Source organism: Parasteatoda tepidariorum, chromosome 9, assembly GCF_982258835.1.
Source record: "Parasteatoda tepidariorum strain Cologne lab strain chromosome 9, Ptep-v5.0, whole genome shotgun sequence".
Lineage (NCBI taxonomy): Eukaryota > Metazoa > Arthropoda > Arachnida > Araneae > Theridiidae > Parasteatoda > Parasteatoda tepidariorum.
In genome coordinates this window covers 48,230,281-48,255,187 of record NC_141763.1, presented here as the reverse complement: position 1 = coordinate 48,255,187, position 24,907 = coordinate 48,230,281, and the positions used below count along the sequence as shown (strand labels likewise).

Sequence of the window (24,907 nt, the reverse complement as noted above, 5' to 3'; positions counted from 1 at the left end):
TGATTTTCTGATGTATTTTCCTTCACATAAAGTATTTTCAAAATAATTAGTAGTTTCATTTATTCATTTATTCATGGTTTGTATATTCATTGCTACTAATGAAGTTTCTTAAAAATAGGAATTCCACCAAAAGAAAATTGATCATCTAGGGTTCCAAAGCCGAAATAAATTGAGAACGGCTAGTCAAAAATAATAAAATCACAGCTTAATTCTTTAATATTTACGCTACAACATTTTTTATGTGCGGTGTGATTATATCTTTCAATGCCTCATTCGATAAGCTTGAAAGCTACGAAAATCAAACATTGCTTAAATATCGCAATTTAAAGTAAATATTAGCTTAATTAGTAATTGAGAAATTACATAAGTGTTAAGACCGTTGCTGGAAATATTGAAATGCCCTTGATAAATTTTTTTTTTTAAATGTTAAGACCGTTACTGGAAATATTTATTTGTAAACATTCAAAGAAATCCGAAAGTTGCTTCAATTGCTGCAGGCATGATAGTTAGAATTCCAGAATTTCTTATCTCACAAGTCACATTGATAAGCTAGTCCAGACTGTTATCGTTCCAATTTTATCAAAAACTCGAGTTTTTTTTTTTCTGAAAACTTTATTACTTGTAAGTACCATGTCCGGAGAAGAAATGAAGTATAAACTGCTAATTCATTCTGCGAAGCAAGTTGTGCAAGTGGTGAAAAATGGTGAACAATTGGTAATCGGAAAAAACTTGGATAAAGTTGCTGTATTGGATGGTGGTGATACCGGTATTAGCATTGTTGTTTCAAGGTAAAGATTGAAAGAACTTTTCTTTTTTTTTCAGTTTAGTATATATAAAGATAGGTACACAATCACTTCCAAAAAAAAAAAAAAAAGGATTTTATGATGAAACATAAAATTGATATCATTTGAATAGAAAAATATTCTTCAAAAATACTGCAACCTTAATATTTAGTATGAAATGAACTATATTTCTATGCATTGTTAAACCTAAATGTCATGTACGATATTTCTGTTCAGATTTTCTAACGGCGTAGTTCAGTCAACACATTGGGAACCAGTTTAAAAATGTTAAATTTGAAGAATTTATACCAATATCTTATGTTTATAAATTATCGTTTGACAAAGACAAATATCCTTCCGAAGTTCAGTTAATGATAGTAGTAGAAAGTGTAAACAATTATGAATAGTAGTCTATTTTTCCGGATTTATCCGTTTCTTTTATTTTTATATTCAAAGTCAAATTCAAATTGCTTGATTTAAAAAAATCGATTTAAAATGATTTTGAAAACCGTATTTCTTTGTAAAATACTTAGCGAATTTTGAGAGTTAATTTAAATGCTGGTGAATATTTGAAAATGCTTTTTTAATTTTCTAGTCTATTTTAATTTTAGAATTACTTGTGTTTAGATCTAATTTATAAACTTCTAAAAGTTAACAGTGTTAATTTGCGTAAACTGTTAACTTTTAGCAGTTTATGATTTCGATATGCAATATATTATGAGTGGAAATGTGAGAAATCTAGTGGATGGTCAACAAAGTGTTGGTTAAGATAGTTTTTGTGACGTATATGGTGTAATTGTCCATGTCAATTCAGCTTGTAACGTATGCCGGTATTCGATTTTGTGATTTGCGGATAACCACGTAATAATTGTTTTTTTTCTTGTTCCGCAGTGGACTGATCGTTAAGACACAGTTCCCAGCAGATCACCGAAGTCAAGCATCACTGGCTGCTGTCAGTGTGCGGGTGGGTGACCACTTGGATTAGTCTGTGTAGGGACCGAGGGTGTGCGGTATTGGTCCTCGTTAAACTGTTCTACCGTAAAGTGCTCGACTTCGCGTACAGGTCGTCGGGCTACCGAAGCAGGGGTGCCATCCCCTCTGCAGAGGATCAAAATTGTGATGGTATGTCTTCGAATCATCCTAAGGGAGGCTTCCCAGACCGTCGCCAATAGCCCATTGCGCAGCTCTAGTGTGACGTAAATAAAATACCTACCTACCTGTTTTTTTTTCTTTTCTTTTTACTGTTCAACCACAAAACAAATTTTGAATGCTCTTGAAAATGCTCCATCTCATAGAAGCAATTCAAACATAAAGCACCAGACTATATTCGGCTAAATCAAATAAAATAAACGAGACTTCCTGAGACATTTCCACCCAAATGGATTTTTTTTCTTTTTATCTTTTATAAACAAAGTTTTACCATTGCCAATCGTCTGCGATGCAGTTAGAAAATATCTGAGCTGACAGTTTCGGGGCAACAGCGAGCACGGTTAGAGCCGTCTAACGTAAAAACTGAGGTATTGAATACGACTAAGTGATCTGAAAGGAGCAGTCGGGAGTGTTTTCGGGGATTGGTAAGCAGTAGTGAGTTGGGGACTAGCCCTCTTAATTATAAATAAATTAGACTATAATAGTAAGAGTAAAAAACATTTAAGCTTTAACGAATTAAGAGCTTTGTGAAACAGATTATATGTGTGTTTTTCTTCTTAAAAAATTTACTACACCTTTCTTATATTTAAATCTTAAACCACTTATGAATAGCATGTTCAACAATCTAAAGATATTTCACGTAAATACACAACGTAGAGCTTCTTAACTGCTTCGATTTGGTTGTTTATGTTTGCCGCATAAGTAAAGTGATCTAAGTGATAAGTAAAGAAGTGAATTATTGAAGGGATAACTTCAATCACTTGAGTAACTTTAAATCTAATGATTTATTCTTCACTTGCAAGGACTCAGTCTAAATGTTTTATGAGCCTATCCTTAAATATGCTAATTAATTTATGAAGAAGATATTTTAAGTTGTGATCGCAATGCAAAACTTAGCCCGAATTTATTGCAGATATTATCTCTCGATACAATTTACGCACATCAATTCACCGTTCAGGGAAAATTGGACTTGATTGGTATAATATATTTCCTTGTAAATCATGTTCTCTATTTTCTCGACGGTAGTTGAAGATGCGTGAGCATCATTCAGTAGGAATGTCCCCTAAGTTCTCACTGAATGTGATTTTCCGTTGTCGTAGTGTGAATAAGCTCTATTGCCAATACTCTCGGCAGTAAAAGTCATTTCAAGATCTGAATTCAGACACTGATTTAAGCGCACAAAAGTAAAAGTTTAATACGCTCCGCTTCATTTAATATTTTTTATATTTACTAGTTTGTTTTTCTGAGCAGAGATATGAGAACTTAATTGTAGTGTGTGCTCTCAGGGAGGGTATTTAAAAAAAAAAAAAAAAAACTTCTAATTCTATAAGGAAACCTTAGCCATGCAAAGAGCTCATAAAATTGACACTAAAGATGTCATTTAGATAAGCAAATATATTCATTCCCTGGACAGAAGAGTGGTTAAAACATAGTGGTCTAATGGAAAGCAGACCTAGACTTAATGATGCTATGCATATGAAAAATCCCTTGTAAAAAAATCCAATAAATATAATATTATAACGTTTTCCCTAAGAAATTAAGCTTTAAATAATGTATTTGCGTGTTTTACTTTTTGATACAGTATGTAATAGAAATTTCATACAGTTAAGTGTAATTTAAAGAAATAATTTTTATGCTGGTGCGATTTCAAACATTATTTAAAGTAATTTTCAAAACTTTCATTGAAAATTGGATTAAATGAACTCTCTCTTGTTTGGATTTCAACAAAGATGATATTCATCGAATATGATAAATATTTTGCTGAATGATCTAATTTAAAGAGACTATTTTATTCATACTTCATCAACATCTCATTCATACAGTGTAAATATTAAAAATTTCACATAGAAAGCTGCTTAACGAGCTACTTTCTTGTGCATTTTGAAGGATAACATCATTCATGTAGTCTATGTCAAAGAATATATGGAAAGGCTGAAATATTACTGAAAGACTTTGTTTATGCATAATGTGTGACAAATCTTTTACGGCCAAGAGTAATTTAAAAAGCCAATATCTTCCTCATACTGGTGAAAAACCTTATTCATGCGCTGTTTGTAATAAAACATTCACTCAGAAAAGAAACTTACTTAAACACGCTCTTGTGCATTCAGGAGAAAAGCCATATTCATGCAGTGTGTGTGATAAAGCATTTTCTTGGCAATCTCAATTAAAGGAACATTTTTTAGTTCATACTGGAGAAAAGCCATATTCATGCAGCATCTGTGATAGAACATTCACTAATAAAGGAAATTTAAATAAACATTGTCTTGTTCATACGGGAGAAAAACCTTACTCGTGCAGTTTGTGTGATAGAACATTTTCTCAGAAATACCATTTAGAAGTACATTATCTTGTTCATTTTAAAGAGAAGCCATATTCATGCCGTGTTTGTGATAAAACATTCGCAAGGAAACCTGATTTAAATCAACATTATATTGTTCATACAGGTGAGAAGCCTTATTCGTGCAGTGTGTGTGATAAAACATTCTCTAAGAAAGGAAATTTAAATATACATAGTCTTATACATACTGGCAAAAAACCTTATTCATGTAATGTGTGTAATAAATCTTACACGAGGAAAGCTAGTTTAGATAAACATCTTGCTGTTCACACTCTTGCAAAGCCTCTTTGAGTGAGTGTGATAAATTTTATGAACATAAATACAGTTTAAAAAATATATTAGATTGCCATTCCTGTAGACTAGACTTAACCAAACTGGGTTCTTTTGTTTAAGAAAATTATTTTACGCAATTTATGTTTATACTGAAGATTATTTATGTATTATGAAGAAAATTATTTATGTTTATACCGAAGAAAAATCTTGTTTACGAGATTAAAGAAATAAGCAATCTTTTGTTCATACTGAATACATATTTTTTTGTAAAAAGGATCTAATTTGAAGAGACATTATTTAAGTCATATTTCAGAGTGACCTTATTCATACATTAATAATACAAAGTAAAAAGCCATTTTAAGAAATTCTTTCTCATGTATTTTGATAAGCAACCTTATTCACTCAGTCTATGTAAAAAACTTACGCAAGGAAATTCTGAGACACCAAAGAGAGGCCTTATACATGCATTATATGTGAAAAATCTGAAACAGATGAGATCAAGAGTAAATTAAAGAACTATATTTATCATAATGCAGAAAAATCATATTCATGTAACATATGTGATAAAGCATTCTCTCACAACGGAAATTTAAATACATACCATCGTGTTCCTGCAGAATAAAAACCTTTTTCATGCAGTGTGTGTTCAAACGTTGGCTAGAAATCATGATTTAAATATACACCGTGCTGATCATACAGGAGAGAAACCTTACACATGCAATGTGTGTGGTAAAACTTTCTCTCAAAGAGAAATTTTAAAGAAACACTATTTTGTTCATACTGGAGAAAAACCTTATTCATGCAGTGTGTGATAAATCTTACAAAAACAAAGTTGGTTTAAATAAACACTCTGTTGTTCATTTTCTCGTGAAGCATCTGTGCATCTTCCAACAAAAAAGTTCAACACGCAGATGTGCGATAAATGTTAGGAACATAATACAGTATAGAGGAATCTTAAATTGCTAATTCAGAAGACTAGACTTATGCATGCATTTTTTGTAAAACCATTTTCTTTTAAAACTATTGTTCATATTAGAGTAAGAATGATAAAAACATTCACAAAGAAAGCAAATTAATATAAATGCTTTTTTGTACATAGTAGAGAATTTTTTTTCATTCTCTGCATGTTTAAACATTTATTTTGCTAAGAAATTTGAATAGGGGAGAAAAACTTTGCTTATGCTCTGTGTGTAATAAAACATTCTCTTAGAAAATTTGTTTGAAATCTTTTTCTTATGAGAGAGAAGTCTTTTTTATTCAGTAAGTGTTATAAAACTTATAAACAAAGCTAAGTAAACATTATTTATGCAATTTGTGTAATAAAATATTCTGGAAGAATCAAAGTTTGAAATAACATTATCTTTTTCAAACATGTGAATAGTCTTATTCTCACAGTCCTTTTGATCTTGAGAAACACTAGATTAAATTAATTATTCACGTTCATACTTTTTTTAATTATCTTGTTATCAAAATCTTTTTTGTTGAATTATTTTAGAATATTCATTTTTTGTCCACACTTCAGGGAGGTCTTATTCATGCAGTGATTGTGAAAGAAAATAATAACTAGACGCAAAGAAAAGTTGTTTAAAGAAGCATTATCTTTAATATTTCGAATTGCAGAATTATTCATACAGTTTGTATGTAACAGAATGATGCGCACGCAAAAGGTAATATAAATAAATATTATTTTGTTCATACTGATGAGAAGCCTTATTCATGCATTATGTGGGGAAATTCTAATACAGATGACTGTAATTTAAAGAAGCACAATGAATTTAATTTTGGAGAAAAACGTTATTCCTGTAGTATATGCGATAAAAAGTTCAGTGAAAAAAGTCATTTAAATAGGCATGTACTTGTCCATAATGGAGAAAAACCTTATTCATGCAATCTGTGCCATAAAACTTATTTACGGGAATCTAGTTTAAAAGAACATTATATTGTTCATACTGGTGAAAAACCTTATTCATGCAATCTGTGTCATAAAACATTCGCAAGGAAAATTCATCTACAAGAACATAATCTTGTTCATACTGGAGAAAAACTTTTTTCATGCAGCTTGTGTAATAAAACTTTCTCTAAGAAAGGAAATTTAAATAAACACTATCTTGTTCATACTGGAGAGAAACCTTATTCATGCAATGTATGTAATAAAACATTCAGTCAGAAAAGTAGTTTAAATCAACACTATCTTGTTCATACTGGTGAAAAGCCATATTCATGTAGTGTGTGCTCTAAAACTTTCACTCAGAAAAAAAATTTAATTAAACACTCTCTTGTTCATACTAAAGAAGAACCATATTCATGCAGTGTATGTGATAAAACATTTTCTTCCAAATCCAAATTAAAAGAACATTTTCCTGTTCATACAGGAGAGAAGCTATATTCATGCAGCGTGTGTAATAAAACATTTACTGATAAAAGAAATTTGAATAAACACTGTCTTGTTCATACAAAAGAAAACTCATATTCATGCAGTATGTGTGATAGAACATTTTCTCATAAATACAATTTAAAAGGGCATTATCTTGTTCATTTTAAAGATAAGCCATATTCATGCAGTGTGTGCAATCAAACATTTGCAAGGAAGCCTGATTTAAATCAACATTATATTGTCCATACTGGTGAGAAACCTTATTCATGCAGTATATGCAATAAAACTTTCTCTAAGAAAGGAAATCTAAGTATGCACAATTTTGTTCATACTGGAGAAAAACCTTATTCATGCAGTGTATGTAATAAATCTTACAGGAGGAAAGCTACTTTAGTGAAGCACTCTGTTGTTCATACACACTAGAAACCTCATTTAATGTGTGTAATAAATCTTAAGAACATCTATACAATATAAAGGAACATTAAGTTGATAATCCTGAAGATTAGATTTATACCTGCAGTGTGCATAAAGCCCTTCTTTTAAAAAAAATATCCATTTTCTTAAACATACTTAATATATTACTACTTATGTTGTGTATGTGATCAAACAGTCTTAGTAAAAGAAGTTTAAATTAAGACTATTTTGGAGTGGAGAGAAACTTTTCTTTTATATGCTGTGTTATTAAACATTTACTTAGAAAGGAAATTCTAATAAACACTGTAACAAAAACACCTGTTCATACAAGAAAAGAACTATATTCATGTAGAGTGTAATAAAACATTCAAAAGAAGGGAAATTTAAATAGTTGAGAAAATTCTTTTAGAAAACTCGTCAAAAATGAAATCTTTTTCCTTCAAGATAGGAATCTAACATTCTCTTTTCCACACTTGTGTAAAGTCTTTCTTTTATTCTTGTGTTGTTTTTGATAAAACAGGAATATTAGATATTGTTTATAAATGAAAGAAACCTTTTATATCCATTGTTATAAATCTTTTTCAGTAAGATCTAAAGCACACTTTTTGTCTACACTTAAAAAGAGAGGCCTTATTCATATAATGCCTCTGAAAAGATGGAACAGTGAAAAGTTGTTTAAAGAAGTACATTTTGAAAAGCAGCTTTGTTCATAGAATGTAATAAAATAATGCACACGTGAAAGTAATTTAAATTACCATCTTGTCCATGCCTTACCATGCATTATGTGTGAGAATTCTTATACAAGTGAGTGTAATTTAAAGAAGAAGCACAATGTATTTCAGACTGAAGAAAAACTTTATTCATGCTGTTTATGTGATAAAAAGTTCAGAGGAAAAGGAGGTTTTAATAGACACTCTCTTGTTCATTCTGAAGAAAAACATTATTCATGCAGTCTGTGTCATAAAATATTCTTACTGAAATTTATTTTTAAAGAACATTATCTTGTTCATAGAAATAAAAAACCTTATTCTTGCAGTATGTGTGATAAAACATTCTGATTAATTCAACAGTTACATGCTCATAGTGAAGAAAAACCTTATTCTTGCAATGTCTGAGAAAAGTCTTTCATACAAAAATAGGATTTTAATAAACACTATCTTATTCATAGGGGAGAAAAACCTTATTCATGCAGTTTGTGTGATAAATCTTACACCACCAAATCTAATTTAAAGATACATTTTCTTGTTCATTTGGGAGCAAATCCATATTCATGCAATATGTGTGATCAAACTTTCTCTAGGAAACATGACATTACATTGTTCATACTGGGGCAAAACCTGATACATGTATTTTGTGTAATAAAACTTTTTCTTAGTAATGAAATTTAAATAGACACTTTCTTGTTCATACTTGTGAAAAACCTTATTCATGTCGTTTATGCTATAAATCTCACAGAAGGAAAGCTAATTTAAATTAACACTGTTGTTCATACTGGTTAGAAGCCCAGTTAAACGTGATAAATCTTAATAGTGTAATACAGTTTAATTAAAGGGATGATAAATTTCTAATTTTAACGACTAGACTTTCACTTGTAGGAAAACTTCAAGAAAAACTCCATTAAGAGAACATTATATTTTTTTTTATATCGGAGAAAAATCTTTAACTCTTGCAATGTGAGTTAATAAATCTTACTCTTTTTTTTATGTAGGCATTTTTTCTGGTCATTCTGGAGAGAAGTCTGGTGAAGTGTGTGTGATAAATCTTATGCTCACAAATTCAGTTGAAATCTTAATTGAGTTAATGAACAAAACTCAACCTGCATTCTCACAGAAAACTTATTTAAGCATTCTTTATTTCAGATCAGAATTTTTTTTTTTTTATTCAGTATGTATGTGATAAAATATTTTACAAAAGAACTCATGTAATTAAAATTCCTGTTCTTATTGAAAAGCAGAAATGGCAAGCTTTTTCCATGGTGAAAAAGTGATGTAAAAAATTGTCCCAATAGAAATGGGTTTAATTCAATACAAATGAGAAACAAAATAGAAGAAACTCTTTTTCATAGTAAATATTGAATATTAAAACAGTTTTTAATTGCTATCTAGTTTAAATAATAATATTAATAAAATTATTAATAATAATATTAATCAAATAATAATTAAATAATAATAATCAAATAATTAAATAATAATATTAATCAAATTATTTAATATATGCGAAAACTGAAATCCAATGATGGGGAAGAAATAAATTTAATGTCATTTTACAATATTTTATGCAAATGAATATAGTAAAACTTATTTTTATAATTATATAAAGAACTGTTAGAAAAACATAACCAAATTTTATTAATATTACTAAATTTATAAGTATTAAAAAATACATGTTAATTTCACAATTACAAATAGCATAATAAGTTTTTAATCAAATACTGTTTAGTATGAATTCTTAAATGGACTCTTAAATAATATATAGATTTTTAGAATTTCTATAAAAAGCCTTTTTTTTTTTAAAAAAAAAGTAAAAAACTTTAACTTTTTTTGTCTAAATTTAATTTATTTAAATTTAGACTATTCTTGTAATACTTCTAAACATTAGTACAGGTCTTTTTAAGTTTCTTCTATTTCATCCAGTGTCATTTGTATAAGTATTGTAATAAGTCATAATCTTGGACAAAATAGGTTTCTTTTTATCTAATTTTTGTAATAATTCTTATACAAATAAGTATAATCTAAATAAATTTTTGTGTGATTCTTAAAAAAATAGGAAAATTTGTTGCTTAAAAAATTCTTGAAGAATAAAATTAATAAAAAAAATTATATGCTCATATAAAGGTTAATTTCTGAAAAATCAGAAAATTCATTGTTGCGGAGCCTTTTATCACAAGTAAAAGGAAAAACATAGAACGCTTCCCTTTTAAGAAGCGTGAAACTGATTTTTGAAGTTGATAGAAATATATTACAAAAGTAATATGCCTTAATGTTTCCTTTTACGTGTGAAAAATAGAATTATTTTGACCTTTTTTGTCCGTTTGAGCTTTTCAGTTCACTTGAACTTTTATTTTAATTGTTTTATATCTCTTAGTTTTGTCGAAAAATGTTCCAAACGTTAATTAGCAACAAATGGGGCTCGATTTTGCCTGAAACATTTAGTCCCATTCTCACAAAGATATGTATAGCATTTAAAAACTTAATTATTATTTCATTTAATTCTCTATAAATAAAAAGCATTAATATTATCAGCAATCTTTTTATGTTTCAACCTCAATTAAGATAAATTTTCAGATTTTCCCACTACATCTGCTTAATGCTAGCACAAAATTCAGAAACTGTTACATAGTTGCCAAATATTTTGATTTTAATGAAATTCTGTATTACTTCCTTATACTCTCTTTTCTACCCTACATATTGGAATGCTAAAAAAAAAACTAAATTCAGTGGCGCGACAGCCCATAGAGGGCCAAGGCCTACTGTGCCCATCTCAGTTTTCTTGACCTTTGGGCTCTGGGGTGCAGAAGCAGATGTTCCGGTTAGGTGGTCAGCCGAACGCGAAACCCCCAGTGTCTAGTTCCCAAGCATGCTTGGTACTCATTTATCGACCCACTGAAGGGATGAAAGGCTGAGTCAACCTTGCCCGGCATGAGGATTGAACCAGGGACCTGTGGCACGACAGTGCGAAACGCTACCGCTCAGACACTGGGCATCCATATTGGAATGCATAAGGCTTAAAAAAGGAGCTTGGCAATAGAAAACATTTAATAGCCAATACGTGGAATCCTTAACTTTCTTTCATAAGTAATATCCTTACATCCACATATCAATTACATTTTTTATTTCATGATCATCAGACTTGTTTGGTGGGACTTAACCCCTGCCGTCACACTCTCCTACACCATTTTCAAAATGTATTTATTTATTGTTTAAATATTAATTTTTGTAAATAATTAGTCATTGGATCTCCTAATTAACAAAAGTAAAATATATTTTCTTACTGTTTATAAAATTAGATTTTTCATTAAAGCAATTAATGATTTCTAATATAATTGGTTGCCTTCTACACTCTGGAGTAGAATGATGGACAGTTGGAAATAGATCATCGACATCTTCAACAAAATTCTTTGATAGGAATGTACAAAAGCAAAAAATCACAGTGTTTGGGGCAAATTGACAACATAAAGCTGAAATAGTAAAAATACATTGTGTATTTAGATTCTATTTGTGAGTTACATTTTGTAAATAGAAATGGCGTCTTTAGGTTATGCGTTTTTCCCGCTTTCCACATTCTGTTACCATTGTACTTGTAAATCTTGCTCTTTTCTCTGCATAAATATCTCCCCACTTCTTGCTGGATTAACCGTGGTAACAGAGAGAGGGAAAGTGGGAAATTGCATAACCTTGAAATACCTATTTTATTTGCAATGAGTATAATATGGATGAGCTGTGATCGTTTTGTGTCTAAGGCACTAAGCTGTCATTATGAAGGACTGGGGTTTAGTCCCCAGTGGCGGCTTGCCTGGGATGTAAAGACGGCTAATACTCACTGCCGACCACATTGCCATAGTCGTGAAATTTGTACTCTTTATTGTATAGCATATTTTCATACCCGAGGAATTTCTATGCATTTGGGAATACGCCAGGTCTGCTTGGATTTGACCAGAATAGACATGAAATGAAAGAAAAGAAGGTGGGTTATTTACTTTCCTATGTATTGTGCCTTAAAACTTGAATTACACATCTCAGAGTATCATCCCTTGAAATGGAATTGTTCTAGTGTGGTAGATCAAGAAATTAAAGCAAGATAAGCTTGTTATTAGGACAAAATAATAGATATTTGAAAGAATATTAAAGTTATTTTCTCCAAAAGTCAACTTTATTATTCACTAATGTATTTCCTAAATTAAATACTAATGCAATTGCAGATTAATGTGTTAATCACATTCAGAAATTAAAAATTTATAGTTTTTTTTAAAAAATTTTCTTTTTTAGTTTATACACACATTTATTTAAAACTCAATTTTATTGCAAATATAGAAACTATTGATTTATAGAATATTTTCAAAACAAAATGGTTACAATCTAACTCTTTGAAAAAGGCTATGAACAAAATCAATATACAGAGCACTGTTGAAAAGCGATCATTTCTCATATTTCTTTATGGATCACTTATGAAGTTCAGGCGATCATTGGGATTCATTGATTAAAAATTTTTTTTAAATTTATATTGGTGCAGGAATTAATGTAATGATGTGAGTAGGAGAGGTGCATATTCATGCAAAACTGATAGGGTCATAACTCTCATCAATTCATGAAAATTCTCATTATTAAATTTTTATTTAAATAATTTTTATATCTAAACTAATACAAGTGTCTCCATTATTTCACTGTTAGTACTAATTTGTATAATCTCTGTTTTTGGAGGACAAAAATAAAATGAAAAACAAATTGTCTGTTGTCAAGGCCGGATTAACCTATAGGCACACTAGGCACGTGCCTAGGGCCTACGAAATTCAGGGGCCTACGAAAAACTTGGGAGAAAAAAATTTGTTGACAAAAATAATTTAGCTTTAAAAACAACAAGTGTATTTTACACAAAATTATGAAGATACATATAAAAATATAATATTTTTCGGTAATAAATTATTTTGCAGAATCTTATGATCTAATATATTACTTTTTCGCGATTTTTGGATTCAACGAAATCTTGTATTAGCTGTCGAATTCCAAGACTACGCAAAATGTCGTATTCAATAGACATAAGTGCGAGCGATGCTAAACGATCATTGTTGAACGCAAATAATTTTTTATCAATTTTAATCTGGAGAAAGATCTTTCTCCTTCTGCATTTGATCCAAGAATCGACAAATATATTCTTAATGCAATGTGAACGTTAGGAAAAGTATTCACGAGTTTATCTTTAAAATTGTTATCGATCGAACTAATCATAATGGTATTATCGATATCTACTGCAATATCGGCAGTATGTCGGTATTGCAGATAAAGTTCGATAAACAAATTTGTAAATTAAAATCCATATTAATAAAAATGTAAAAAAATATGCAAGAAAATTTTAGCATATATTTTGAAAAGAGGGGAGGAGTGGGGGAAGGAGGGGAGGACCCAAAAACGGCTATGCCTAGGGCCCACGAAAGGTATAATCCGGCTCTGTGCCTAGGGCCTACGAAAGGTATAATCCGGCTCTGTCTGTTGTGGAAAGGAGTAAAAATAAAACAGAACTTAGTTAAAGTTAAGTCCAAAATTGACTAAAATATTTTGCTAGTCTTTCACATTTTCACTAGACCATTCACTAGTCCCTTTTAGATATTTAAAAAAAATGCTTAATTTTTTTAAAATTTTTGTATTAATTTTTTTTTAAAAATCAACTTGGCAAATTAAGGTTTATAAGGCAAATAAATATTAAGGTTTCCGTAAACTTATTAAAGAAGGCAAACAAAGCACATAAATCAGAATTTAATTAGGTTTTAGTTATTTGGTCAAATGTAAATGTTACATATTACTGTAAGTAGATAATGTTAAAAATTTGTAAAAAAATATTCAAGTCAAATAAAATAAAAAAGGAAAAAATTTGATGAAGTATGCTATTTTGTAACTAAATCTTTCAAGAGATTACTGAAACCAAGGCGGTTTGAGTCAGATTCTAGTGTTCCTGGACTAAAGAACCACTTTTAATTTCAAGCCTTAGCAAATGATAGCTTTGATTAATTATATTTTTTGTAGTTATGTTAAGTTGAGGAAAGCTTTTACCCATATTAAAAATTCCTAATAATAGAAGAACCCTATATTGATTAATAATATAAAAAAGTTCCAAAACTTTAATTTTACTATGCTGTAAAAGCAAATAAATTCATCCTAGTACACGTGAGAAACTTTTTAGTTGAGAATAATTTTTAACGCTAATCGAGTTCAGATTATATTATTTCTTTATGTAGCGTAAAATTTTTTTAAGCCCGGTTAGAAATTTTTTCTTTTCATATTTACAGTGATGGAATCATCAGCGACATTGGTAACAAGAATGACATTGAAGAGAAATATAAAGCATCTACATTTGAAAATATTATTGATGCAACTGGTAAATGTGTTTTGCCTGGTAAGTAGTCATTTTTCTTCTTATAATAAAACATCCAAAGTAAAAAAATAGAGTTAAAAATGGTCTTACTGTTCTGTTCTCCCCACTCTACCAAGAATCTCTCTCCAAAGTTTTACTCCTCACTAATGAGATGACTTTTGATTTATGTCTCCTGCAAATAACTGATTATTTTTAATTGCGATTGTATTGTAATGCAATATTTCATTAAAATACCACAAAAAATGGAAAGTTTGTATGTGGGAAGCCTTATCGTTCTGTTTGCTTTGCAGTATTTAAATAGGATATAGAATTACTCAAATCTCGAAGTAGCATTCGGCCTTAAGATGCTCTTCGTTTTGCATACAGGACAGTTATTTAGTTAGCTGCCAGGATCAAATTTACGATCCCTAGCTCTCTGCTAATGTAAACCCTTAGTTCTTGTTATATTTAGGAAAAATTAGGAACTTTTATAAGCTCAAACTTCCCTCAAAACTCCCATTTCCTATAGAAGGAAATTTCATGTACAGTTCATAAAAAAGCAAATGAACTAATGAATTTCACATAAAATAAAATACAATCTTATCGGTTTGGGGATTTGACTTGAAAAATTTTATTTAATTTATTTAGTCAGCATTTTAGGTTACAAATTTCTGATTTTATCATTTAAAATCCACAGTTTAAAACCACAATAGGTTTTAGTAGTTTCTTCTGTCTGCTTAAAGTACCAGAAATATCAATTAGTTTTACACTATAAGTCACCTAATTAACTCAATACTTGACCAGAAGAAGTTTCCATTTTTATATAGAGTATACCATTGTAACATCCCTAATGTATGCTTTTTAAAAAGTAAAGTTTTCCTGCAACATACCTTTGTGGGCCAGGGAAGGGAGAGTCATAGAGGTTAAAGTTCCACAATTTCGTGAACAACAGCATGACTGTTTTAATGTGGTCTTTATCCATTTATCTGAAGCTGAGTGGGTTCAAGCTGCCTCTGGGGATCAAACTCCTGTTCTTCACAATGATTGTTCAGTGCCTTAACCACTGAGCCATTGCGGCTTTATATTTTTTGAATCCTATTAAAAAAATACACATTACAGTTTGTGAATTATTATTTAAACAAGGCTGAAACAAAAGCGCTAAAAGAAGGACAGTTTATAAAACATCAAAATCAATTTGATTGCCAGAAGAAGTAGGTCGCGTTTCTAAAAATAACTGTTCAATTTTTCTGTCCTTTCTCTGGCAATCAAAAAAGCTTTGGTGTTTTCAGTCCCGCTTTTTTTAGAAGTGATTTGTTCTGATTTTTTTTAAGTCGATTTGTAAGTAATGATCCTTATGAGCACAAATGAGGAACATAAGAAGTCACAAATTAATATTCAAGGCGTGGAAAGCATGGGTGCAAGTCTTCCGTCCCCAGGACGGATTCCCGTCTTTCAAAAATGTCGGCGGACGGAAACAAGACTGACTCGCAGACGGAAATCGGAATTTTTTTTTTCTGTCCATAAAAATATTTTTTAGGTCTACGTTATTGGTCTATTTTCTTATGTCCTGTTGTTATTTTATCAAAAGACAGATGAATAAATATTTTTTGTACAGTATTTAATCTTGATGTATTATGGTAAAGCTTTCTTAGATAGTTTGCATACGTCGAGGGGGTATTGTGTATGTTATGTATTTCAGTCAAAAAATTTTCAGTCTTGTGGCCTTTTTTCCAACTTGCACCCATGGTGGAAAGCAAACAATAAAATGATATAGAAATTTGTCGAATCGCTTGAGAGAAAATGGAATAAAGAAACACTGAAACCAGTTTGATTGCCTGAGGAAACTCGAAGGTGTTTCTAATCTGAAGGTAATCTTACAACTTTTCTTTGCTACTCATTAAACAAGTTTCAATTCTAACTCTGTCAGCATACATACATTAAGGAGGGTGGGGGGCATAACAAAGTAGTTGGCACAAAATAACTAATTATTATCCCATAATTTTGGAATTCAGATCCCCAAATTGCCACAAATATGTATGTTCCACAAATATGTGTTATTGCCACAAATATGTGAACCCGGAAATGCTGCTCATTGATAGTGGAAAAATAAATAATTGTATCAAATTTCATTAAATGCTGTTAATAATTTATCGAAATTTCAGATGTAATGCTTCTGTTTACGGTCTGTATTCGTTACTTAATAGCGCTTTTCATTACTTTTAGACAAAACTGAAATTTTAGCTAGCAATTTCTTTCTTTTTTTTTTGACAAATCTTTTTAATTATTTGGTGAATCATTCAACTTAAACATCAATGTGATTCTTGAGTTTGCATTTTTATTCTGCAAATGCATTTCATTTTTTTCTTCTATTTGCAGGTTTGGTGGATGCCCATACTCATCCCGTATGGGCTGGAGATAGGGTGAAGGAATTTTCTATGAAAGTAAGTATTTGACAGTTTCTGTAGACTTGATTTAAAAAGCTGAGGGTTCCATTGATTGTAACCTCAAACCAAATATACATCTTGTTTATGTAATGCTTTTGAATGATTTATGCCAGGGGTTTCCAACTTACATGAGGCCGGGGGCCGCAATTAAAAACAACAATCTAATGGCGGGCAGCAACTTTATCAAAATTTTATATAGGACTCTTTTTTGTTTGAAGGAACATTAAATATTACTGTCAGATTTTTGTCAAGTTGCACAAAACAAAGGTATTGAATTACAAGTTAAAATAAGAAGTAAATTTTTAAAAATATTTAATTGCATATTAAACAATTCTGGCTACAATAACCTTAATGTGCACCTATGTATTAAACAATTAATGTGCAACAGATATCAAGTTGTTAAGATATAAAACTTAAAAGTATTTAAAACCCATATAGATTTTTTACGAAAATTGTTCGCAAAAAAATGACAACTAATATATTTTAGTTCGCGGGTCACAAATAAAGGCTTCTCGCACCGGTTGCGCCCCGCGGGCTGCCTGTTGGTAACCACTGATTTATACCATGACAGAATTATGATGTATTAAGTAAATGTTACAGGTAGGAGAAAACATCCATCATGGCAGCGGCAGATTATCATAGCAGATTAATTTTGCTCCTTGAAATGACAATCCTCTTTCATAAGTTAAAATTAAACATAAGTTTTTTTTTGTGTATAATTTTTATGTATCTAGTTGTTGCAAATTTTGTTATATATATATGTGATAAATCGTGTTGCAGACAAATTTGAATTTACGCAGATACGGTTGCAGATTGACTCTGTAAATTCTGCTACCAGACTTATGTTAGTTTACAGGGACTAAGAAAATTCTTAGGAGCTAGTTTCTAGAAATATTATGACTTTATCACATTTACTGAAAAATAAAAAACTAGCTTTACATACTTGATCATTTTTTATTAATATTGTGCCTTCTTGCAGTAAAAGAGTTAAATATTAAAAATATGAAACTAATATTCATATAATAATAATAATTAATATTCATATAATTTAATAAAACAAACCATGAAATAAACACTAATATTGTTTCCTATAATACAAACATCAAATTGGATATATACATTAAGCATTTGAGTTTTAGCGTCAAAATATTATCTATCAATTAATATGATTTTTAAGCAAAGAAGAAGCGATCAATTTTGACTTTTTTTCCCTAATGCATTCTTATAATAATTTTAATACAAGTTGCAGAATAATATGTTGAAAAAGTTAGTCGCGAAGGAAATTTTTCTAGTCTCTTGGGATTTGTCAGTCCCTGTTTATTTCAGTTTTTATTACCACATAATGCATAATCTTAATTTTTTTTTTTTTTTTTGTATTTTATAACCAGCGGAGAATAGCTGACCCGATTCTGAGTTTATAACTATCAATGTTCAACTATGCAGCTCTGTAATTTTGAACCCAACCCAGAAGACAAAGAAACTTCTGCATCATGTCCTACATGGAGGAATTTGATGAAACTAACCTGAATTTGCATTACATGGTGAGAAAAATCGCGAAAAATTGCTACAGTTAGACCGGCAGCTAGGGGATTCTAACACATGATTCGTTTACCACTGAGGATATTTTATGTCAGCATTGTGGTGGTTGCGAGCCGGGTACCAACCAGCCATTGCAGATCTGTAATCTTTAATAGAAAATTCTTCAGAAAAAATATAACATTATGCTGAAAATTAAGGAGTCCCTGGACATTTGGAAATTTTAGACAATAAGTTAAACATGAGATATAGCATTCCCATGTAGTGTAAAAATCAGAATAATTTTTTTTTAACTTTTCTAAGAAAAAAATGTAATTAAATCTAGTAGAATAATAGAATAGTTATTATCAAAACAGGTCTAAAACTAATCAGTTCCTCCTTCCATTTATACTAAAACTAATAACTTCCTTTGAAAACATGTGCAAGGCGTTCGATCTCAGCCGGCCAAAGACTCCCCATTAGTAAATGGTGACTGGTGCATGTTAAATCTGTCAGATCACAAAGTCCTCCATGTTCCCAAGCAAATGAAACCTCTGGGGGTACTGAATAGAATTGGAGATGGATCGTTAAGGTCAAAATTACGATCTGTGGGTGAATGAATGGATGTATGACTGGGTCCACCCTATAAACGGGCTGCGAAGTGTGTGTGACTGAAATCGTGTTCTTGGCTATAAATGGTGCCACTGAAAAGCAAGAAACTTACCCTCTGCTTTAAATTCACTTCGTTTCACGAAGCAGGTTTGTTGGTATTGGCAATAGAAACAACGACAACAGATGTGCAAGGCACATCAAGATCCTTTTGTCATAAAATCAGAATTCATGTGTTATACACTTCAGCAAGCAACTATTACTGAAACAGAAAAGATTGTTCCAATTTCTATAAAGCATTAAATCACCTCACAGTTAGTTACAGTTCACTATTTTGGTAAATGAGCCAGTGAATTTTCCAACCAAATCTAATGGTTAAGCTCAGGTAGTGTTTTCATAAAAATAATAATTTACAGATATAATATTGGTAACCTAATGAAACATTATCTTTGTTAGCTCGCTGGTTTCTCATACATGGATATCCACAAAATTGGTGGAGGCATATACTATACTGTTGATCAAACAAAGAAAACAGACGAGTCAATTTTGCTGCACTTGTTGAAAGTTCGTCTTGAAGAAATGTTAAAATGTGGCACAACATTGGTGGAAGCAAAGTCTGGTTATGGTCTGGATCTAGATACAGAGTTGAAAATGCTCCGAGTTATAGAGCAAGCAAAGAAAGAGACTAGCATGGAAATTTCTTCAACTTACTGTGGTGCCCATGCAGTCCCAAAGTAAGATTCCTTAAATCAATGTTCGTAATAATTTTTTTAAATGAAATTTTTTATATCAGTGTAAAACTCCATTTTGGGAAGATTTTGTTGTATGAAAGTGACACAGTGTGCAAAACGAAAAACAAAACACCTGGTTAACTTTATAACTATTGATCAGATTTTCATGTAACAACAGGGTTTTTAGTTGTCCTGATAAAAAATATTTTGTCCTTATTTTTTTTTCCAATCAACAATACAGTAATCATAACATATAATTATTAAATTTACAAAATATACAAAAACTTTTATACAAAAATGGTAAGTGGCATATTCATTTCAAGAGTTTTGAAACTCTACATTAAAATTATTTGATAAAGAAAATCTTGAACTCAATTAAATTTTATTTAAAAATTGGTTTTAAAGAATATTAACTTTCTTTTAAATACAACAGTACTATGAAATTTTTCATGCATTGATTTGATTTGAAACTCTTTTGAGTTGTTCAGTATTGATATGATTATACTGGAAACTGTTAAAACTTTCTGTTTTAGACAAAGTAATTCTGAAATTAAAACTACTGTATTTTATTATTCTTTTGCTAAAAAACTTGCTTTTAAGGTGAGTAAATTATACTATCTTTTTTACTTTGCCGTTGATATATGCATATTGTTTTAAAATATGTCCTGATTTTTTTCTCTAACCTACTACAAAGCCTGCATAGAATCTTCGTTAATTGAGGGGTAGACTTTGAATATGCTAATTAATTAGTGCAGACAGTATTTTAGGTTATAAAATGACAAAAACTACTTTTTCTAAATAAACATACCTTTCTTTCCCGATGAATTTGGATTTCTTGTCCTCAAAATACTATGTATTATCATAAATTTTTTAAACATTTAATTAAATGAATGAATAAAAAAAAATTTGCCACATGAATTGCTATTTTATTTGTTGAAGATTGAAAAATTTTAGTATTGTATTTTCTTAAACAAAGTTTTTAAAATTTATTTCAATTCTTATGTTATAATATAAAATTCCTTTAACTCTGATCGTATATAAAAGAAGAAGAAGCATACAATTTTAAATATCTAATATTTTGAAGCAATATTAATATTTTTAATACATTCTTAGGATTAGGTGAACATTTTAATGTATAGACGGAGATTTGAAACACCAATTCTACAGCTTTGTTTAAAACTTCATAATTTAAAATGAAACAGAAATCTGTAAATCTTAGTTATTTAGTTCAATAATAAAAAAAACTGAAATTACTATGATTTGTGGTTGAAATAATTATTGGATAAATAAATTTTATAATTGCAAGTGCAAAAATTATTTGATTCATTTACACATGGTCTGCATTAATTAAGTCAGCACATTCAAGGTATACTACCTAACTATAAAATATTGCATACTAGTAAGTGAAAATCAATCATTAGTTTAAATATTATTCAGGTATTCTATCTTGCTGTAGACTACTCCTGTGGTTGGTCTAAAAATCACATTAGCAATATTATAGTCTTTTTCATTATTTAAATGAATAACTTAATAATTATTTTAAATTTTTTATATAAAATTTATGTAATCTAAACAAAGTTTTGTTCTTTGTGATGATCTCTCAATTCAGCTTTTTAAATTTTGAAGAAACAAGTTTAAAAATGAAAAGATAATTTGAAGCACTTACAAGCTATGAACATATGCTCTTTTCAGTACACGCGTTAAATTTTGTGTAATGTGAATGTAGATTACTCTATTATAAAAATACTTATAACATTAGGCATTTGACTTCGGACGAAGCAACCAAAGCTATCATAGAAGACCAATTACCAGCCTTGAAGAAGCTTATGGAGTCGAAAGAACTGAAGATCGACAATATTGATGTCTTTTGTGAGAAAGGTGTATACGATGTTAACCAAAGTCGGCAAATTCTAACGGCTGGAAAAGAATTGGGTCTGCAGATAAATTTTCATGGAGATGAATTGAATCCTATAGGAGCAGCAGAGGTAGAATAAATGCTGTGTTAATTAAAGTTTTATTTGTTATTTTAGTGACCACTTTATAAGTTATTTCTTGCCATGATTTTTTTTTTGTCAAATTTATTGCAATGTCAAGTCTATTGCATCAATAAGTTCATTGCAAACATATACAGAGTATCTGTTACACGTTAGATTTTCAAATCTATGACTTTCCATGAATAATTCCAAGAATTTTTCATGACTTACCGAAGTTACTATTTTCTCCACAAAAACACAACAATAAATTTAAAAAGCATTATAATAAAATGAATTGAAATTATAGGTATAACCAAAACTGTTATACTCTGCATCTTCATATTTATTGATTTTAAATTTAAAAAAAAAAAAAAAACAGAGTAAAGAAAGAGTTGAAGCAATAAAATAGCTGAAAATGATACAAAAGTAAATAACTAAATAATGTTAGATATATGTAGTTATTTAAAGCTGTTTAATTTCTTCGTTAAAGTAAGTGTAATATAAAAAGCCTAAACTAGAATTTTAAATTGATAAAATAAAAATAATAAATTCTGAAATGTTAGAAGTTTAAATGATAATTTCTCTGTAGATGATGCTCTTTCTTTCGTTTTTTGAAAGAACATCATAATTTTTAAAGAACAAGATAAAACATTATAATTTTAATAAAATATGACTATGAGTGTGGATTTTGCTACAAATTCAGATATTCGGAACATCAGAACGCTAAGAAATTGAAAGGGGGGAGGGGAATTATATTTTAAAAATTTGATTTTTCGAGCACCTAAATCCAGGATTTTGCAAGACTTTCCAAGAGCGTGGATACTCTACATATAAATGAATTAAAACAATATGGAAAATCAGCATAAATTGTGTCACAGAAACAGATACATGATCGTAATATATAATGGAGGACCTTCTTACATACTGTGTTTCAACACTGTAAAAGGTGTTTTATTATAAATACTCTCAAAATGATCATATGCCTGTGTCATTATTTGTGTTTCTTTCTTTCATTTTGTTTTAACTTTATTTAAATATATACAGCGCTAAGTTAACCCTTCTTTGTTTGGATTATTGATATATTGCGAATTGAGAATCAATTGCAAAATACAATTATTTATATGAAGAGCTCAGGGTGTGAACATGTGAGGTAACACTTTGAAAAGACTGAACTTCCTAGGTTTGAGAATGGGGATGGAAAGTCAATTGTAGGCATGGATATTAATTCTAAAAAAAGTCTTAAAATATAGCAATTTTTCATTGAGAAGATTAGTATCCTCAACAACTTTTAGACCAGTTCATTTTAAATATGGTTTTTCTCTAAAAAACGATTCTTTAATTTAACTCTTCATAAAAGTCAGCTTTGTGAATCTACCTAACTGGGTGGCTAGAAACAACCTTAGGGGGGATAATTTCTTATTTTATCAACTACTACTTACATTTTAAAAAGTTATGCCAGGAGAATTATGTATTTCATTTTAATATCAAACATTTTTGATAATTATGTTCATGACAGTTTCTAATAAGTCCATCAATTATAATATTAATCCATGTCTTAATCTTTTTTTCAGATGGGAGCATCTCTAGGAGCAACAGCCATCTCTCATTTGGAGGAAATCAGTGAAGATGGAATAAGAGCCATGGCAAAAAGTAGAACAGTGGCAGTAGTCTTGCCTACTACAGCTTACATGTTAAAACTAAAACCACCTCCAGTTAAAAAAATGATTGAAGAAGGGGTGCCTGTAGCTCTTGGGAGTGATTTTAATCCTAATGCTTTCTGTCTTTCAATGGTAAGATTATGTCTCCATCCATCTCTTAAGAACTTTTTTTTTTTAAGTTGAAAAACGCTTTAAACTTGAAAAGCTTCCTCTAGCGGACCCTGTAAAATGCCATGATCTGCCAACAGTTGAACTCAACTTATAATTTATCTTGTGTGAGGGGTTCTTTTTTTCTGGTATTTTGTATGCTTGCAGAGGTGACCTTTATAACAGGTTTTGAGTAGTCAGATATAAAAATATGCTCAAGATATCTGACATGATAAAATTCACATCTTTGACAATATTAGGTTTTATTTTTAAATATTTTTATATTCTTAGTATTTTATTATAACTTTTTTCAATAATTAATCAAAATTAATTTTATTATATCAAGCTAGTTGTTTAGAGAATGTAAAATAGTTTAAAAATTTTTAGCACAGAATTGCTTCCTAGATAAATCAGAAAAATTGCACGTTTTAATAATTTTTATAACAGAAAATTTATTAGATTTGTGTTTTGTAGCCGCTAGTAATGCATCTAGCATGTGTATTATGTGGAATGTCTATGGATCAAGCACTTTATGCAGCCACAATTAACTCAGCTGCAGCGTTAGGAAAATCTCATTCTCATGGCTCAATAGAAGAAGGAAAAGTAGCAGATTTTATAATTATCAATGCAAGCAGGTATTTGAATTAAACATCTTAATTCCCAATTTACAAATCAATCTCAAAACACTTTACATTACTTACATTTATTTTTATTTAATAGGTGGGAACATTTGATCTATCAAATGGGAGCACATAATTCCCTTATAGATTCTGTTGTAAAGAGAGGTAACATCATTCACAAGAACAAGGATTCTTCATTCATTATTTGATAGATAAATTATATATAAAGTTCATTATGATATACATATGTATGAATGTTTTGTAAAGAAAAAAAATAATAAATAAATAAAATGATCTGAAATTTTTTTCTCTTCTATTTTTTTTAAACATGGTAAAAATTGGTATGAAAATGGGGTTAAAATATTAAACAATTAAGTATTTCAAAATGCTTTGTGAATTAATATAAGCACTAAATTATTCAAAATACATACCAGTATTTTTTTTTATATCATTTTTAAGTTTCGTAAAATAATGTGGTTACTAATTATTAAGGTATGATATTTTGAGTGGCGTCTGTTGATGGGGCCTCAAAGGTAAAATTGGAGGTAAAATTTGGTAAAAAAAGTTGGCAAACAAAATTCAAAACTGTTATCTATAAAAAAAAATACTTGAAATCTGAGAAAGAATAGAAGTTTAAGTATGCAGGAAGCTTATATTCTTAATATATTATCACAGTCTTAAAAAAAATAAAAAATCTATGCACATTTTTTTTAGAATTGTGTGAATTTGATTTTCAATGTGAGATTTTTAAATCATGTGAATATCAATCACAATGTATAATTTTAAATTGCAATTTTGTGAATATTGATCATGAT

The 24,907-nt window shown here is 29.7% G+C and overlaps 3 protein-coding genes across 3 annotated transcripts; all 3 read left to right on the top strand.

Annotated features, from left to right (window-relative positions):
* Positions 1-566: 566 nt before the first annotated feature.
* LOC107445478 (putative imidazolonepropionase) lies at positions 567-24,393 on the top strand. The gene is made up of 8 exons (XM_016059873.3): positions 567-788; positions 14,331-14,437; positions 16,772-16,836; positions 19,420-19,697; positions 21,454-21,679; positions 23,239-23,457; positions 23,947-24,107; positions 24,193-24,393. The coding sequence occupies exons 1-8, from the start codon at positions 631-633 to the stop codon at positions 24,299-24,301; spliced, it is 1,323 nt and encodes a 440-aa protein (XP_015915359.1). The 5' UTR covers positions 567-630; the 3' UTR covers positions 24,302-24,393.
* Positions 3,898-5,759, top strand: LOC147804036 (uncharacterized). The gene has a single exon (XM_087151730.1). It carries the CDS (start codon positions 3,898-3,900, stop codon positions 4,561-4,563), a length of 666 nt encoding a protein of 221 aa, XP_087007856.1. The 3' UTR covers positions 4,564-5,759.
* On the top strand, positions 5,753-8,716 carry LOC107445479 (uncharacterized). The gene has a single exon (XM_016059874.4). It carries the CDS (start codon positions 6,269-6,271, stop codon positions 7,340-7,342), a length of 1,074 nt encoding a protein of 357 aa, XP_015915360.1. The 5' UTR covers positions 5,753-6,268; the 3' UTR covers positions 7,343-8,716.
* Positions 24,394-24,907: the final 514 nt, after the last annotated feature.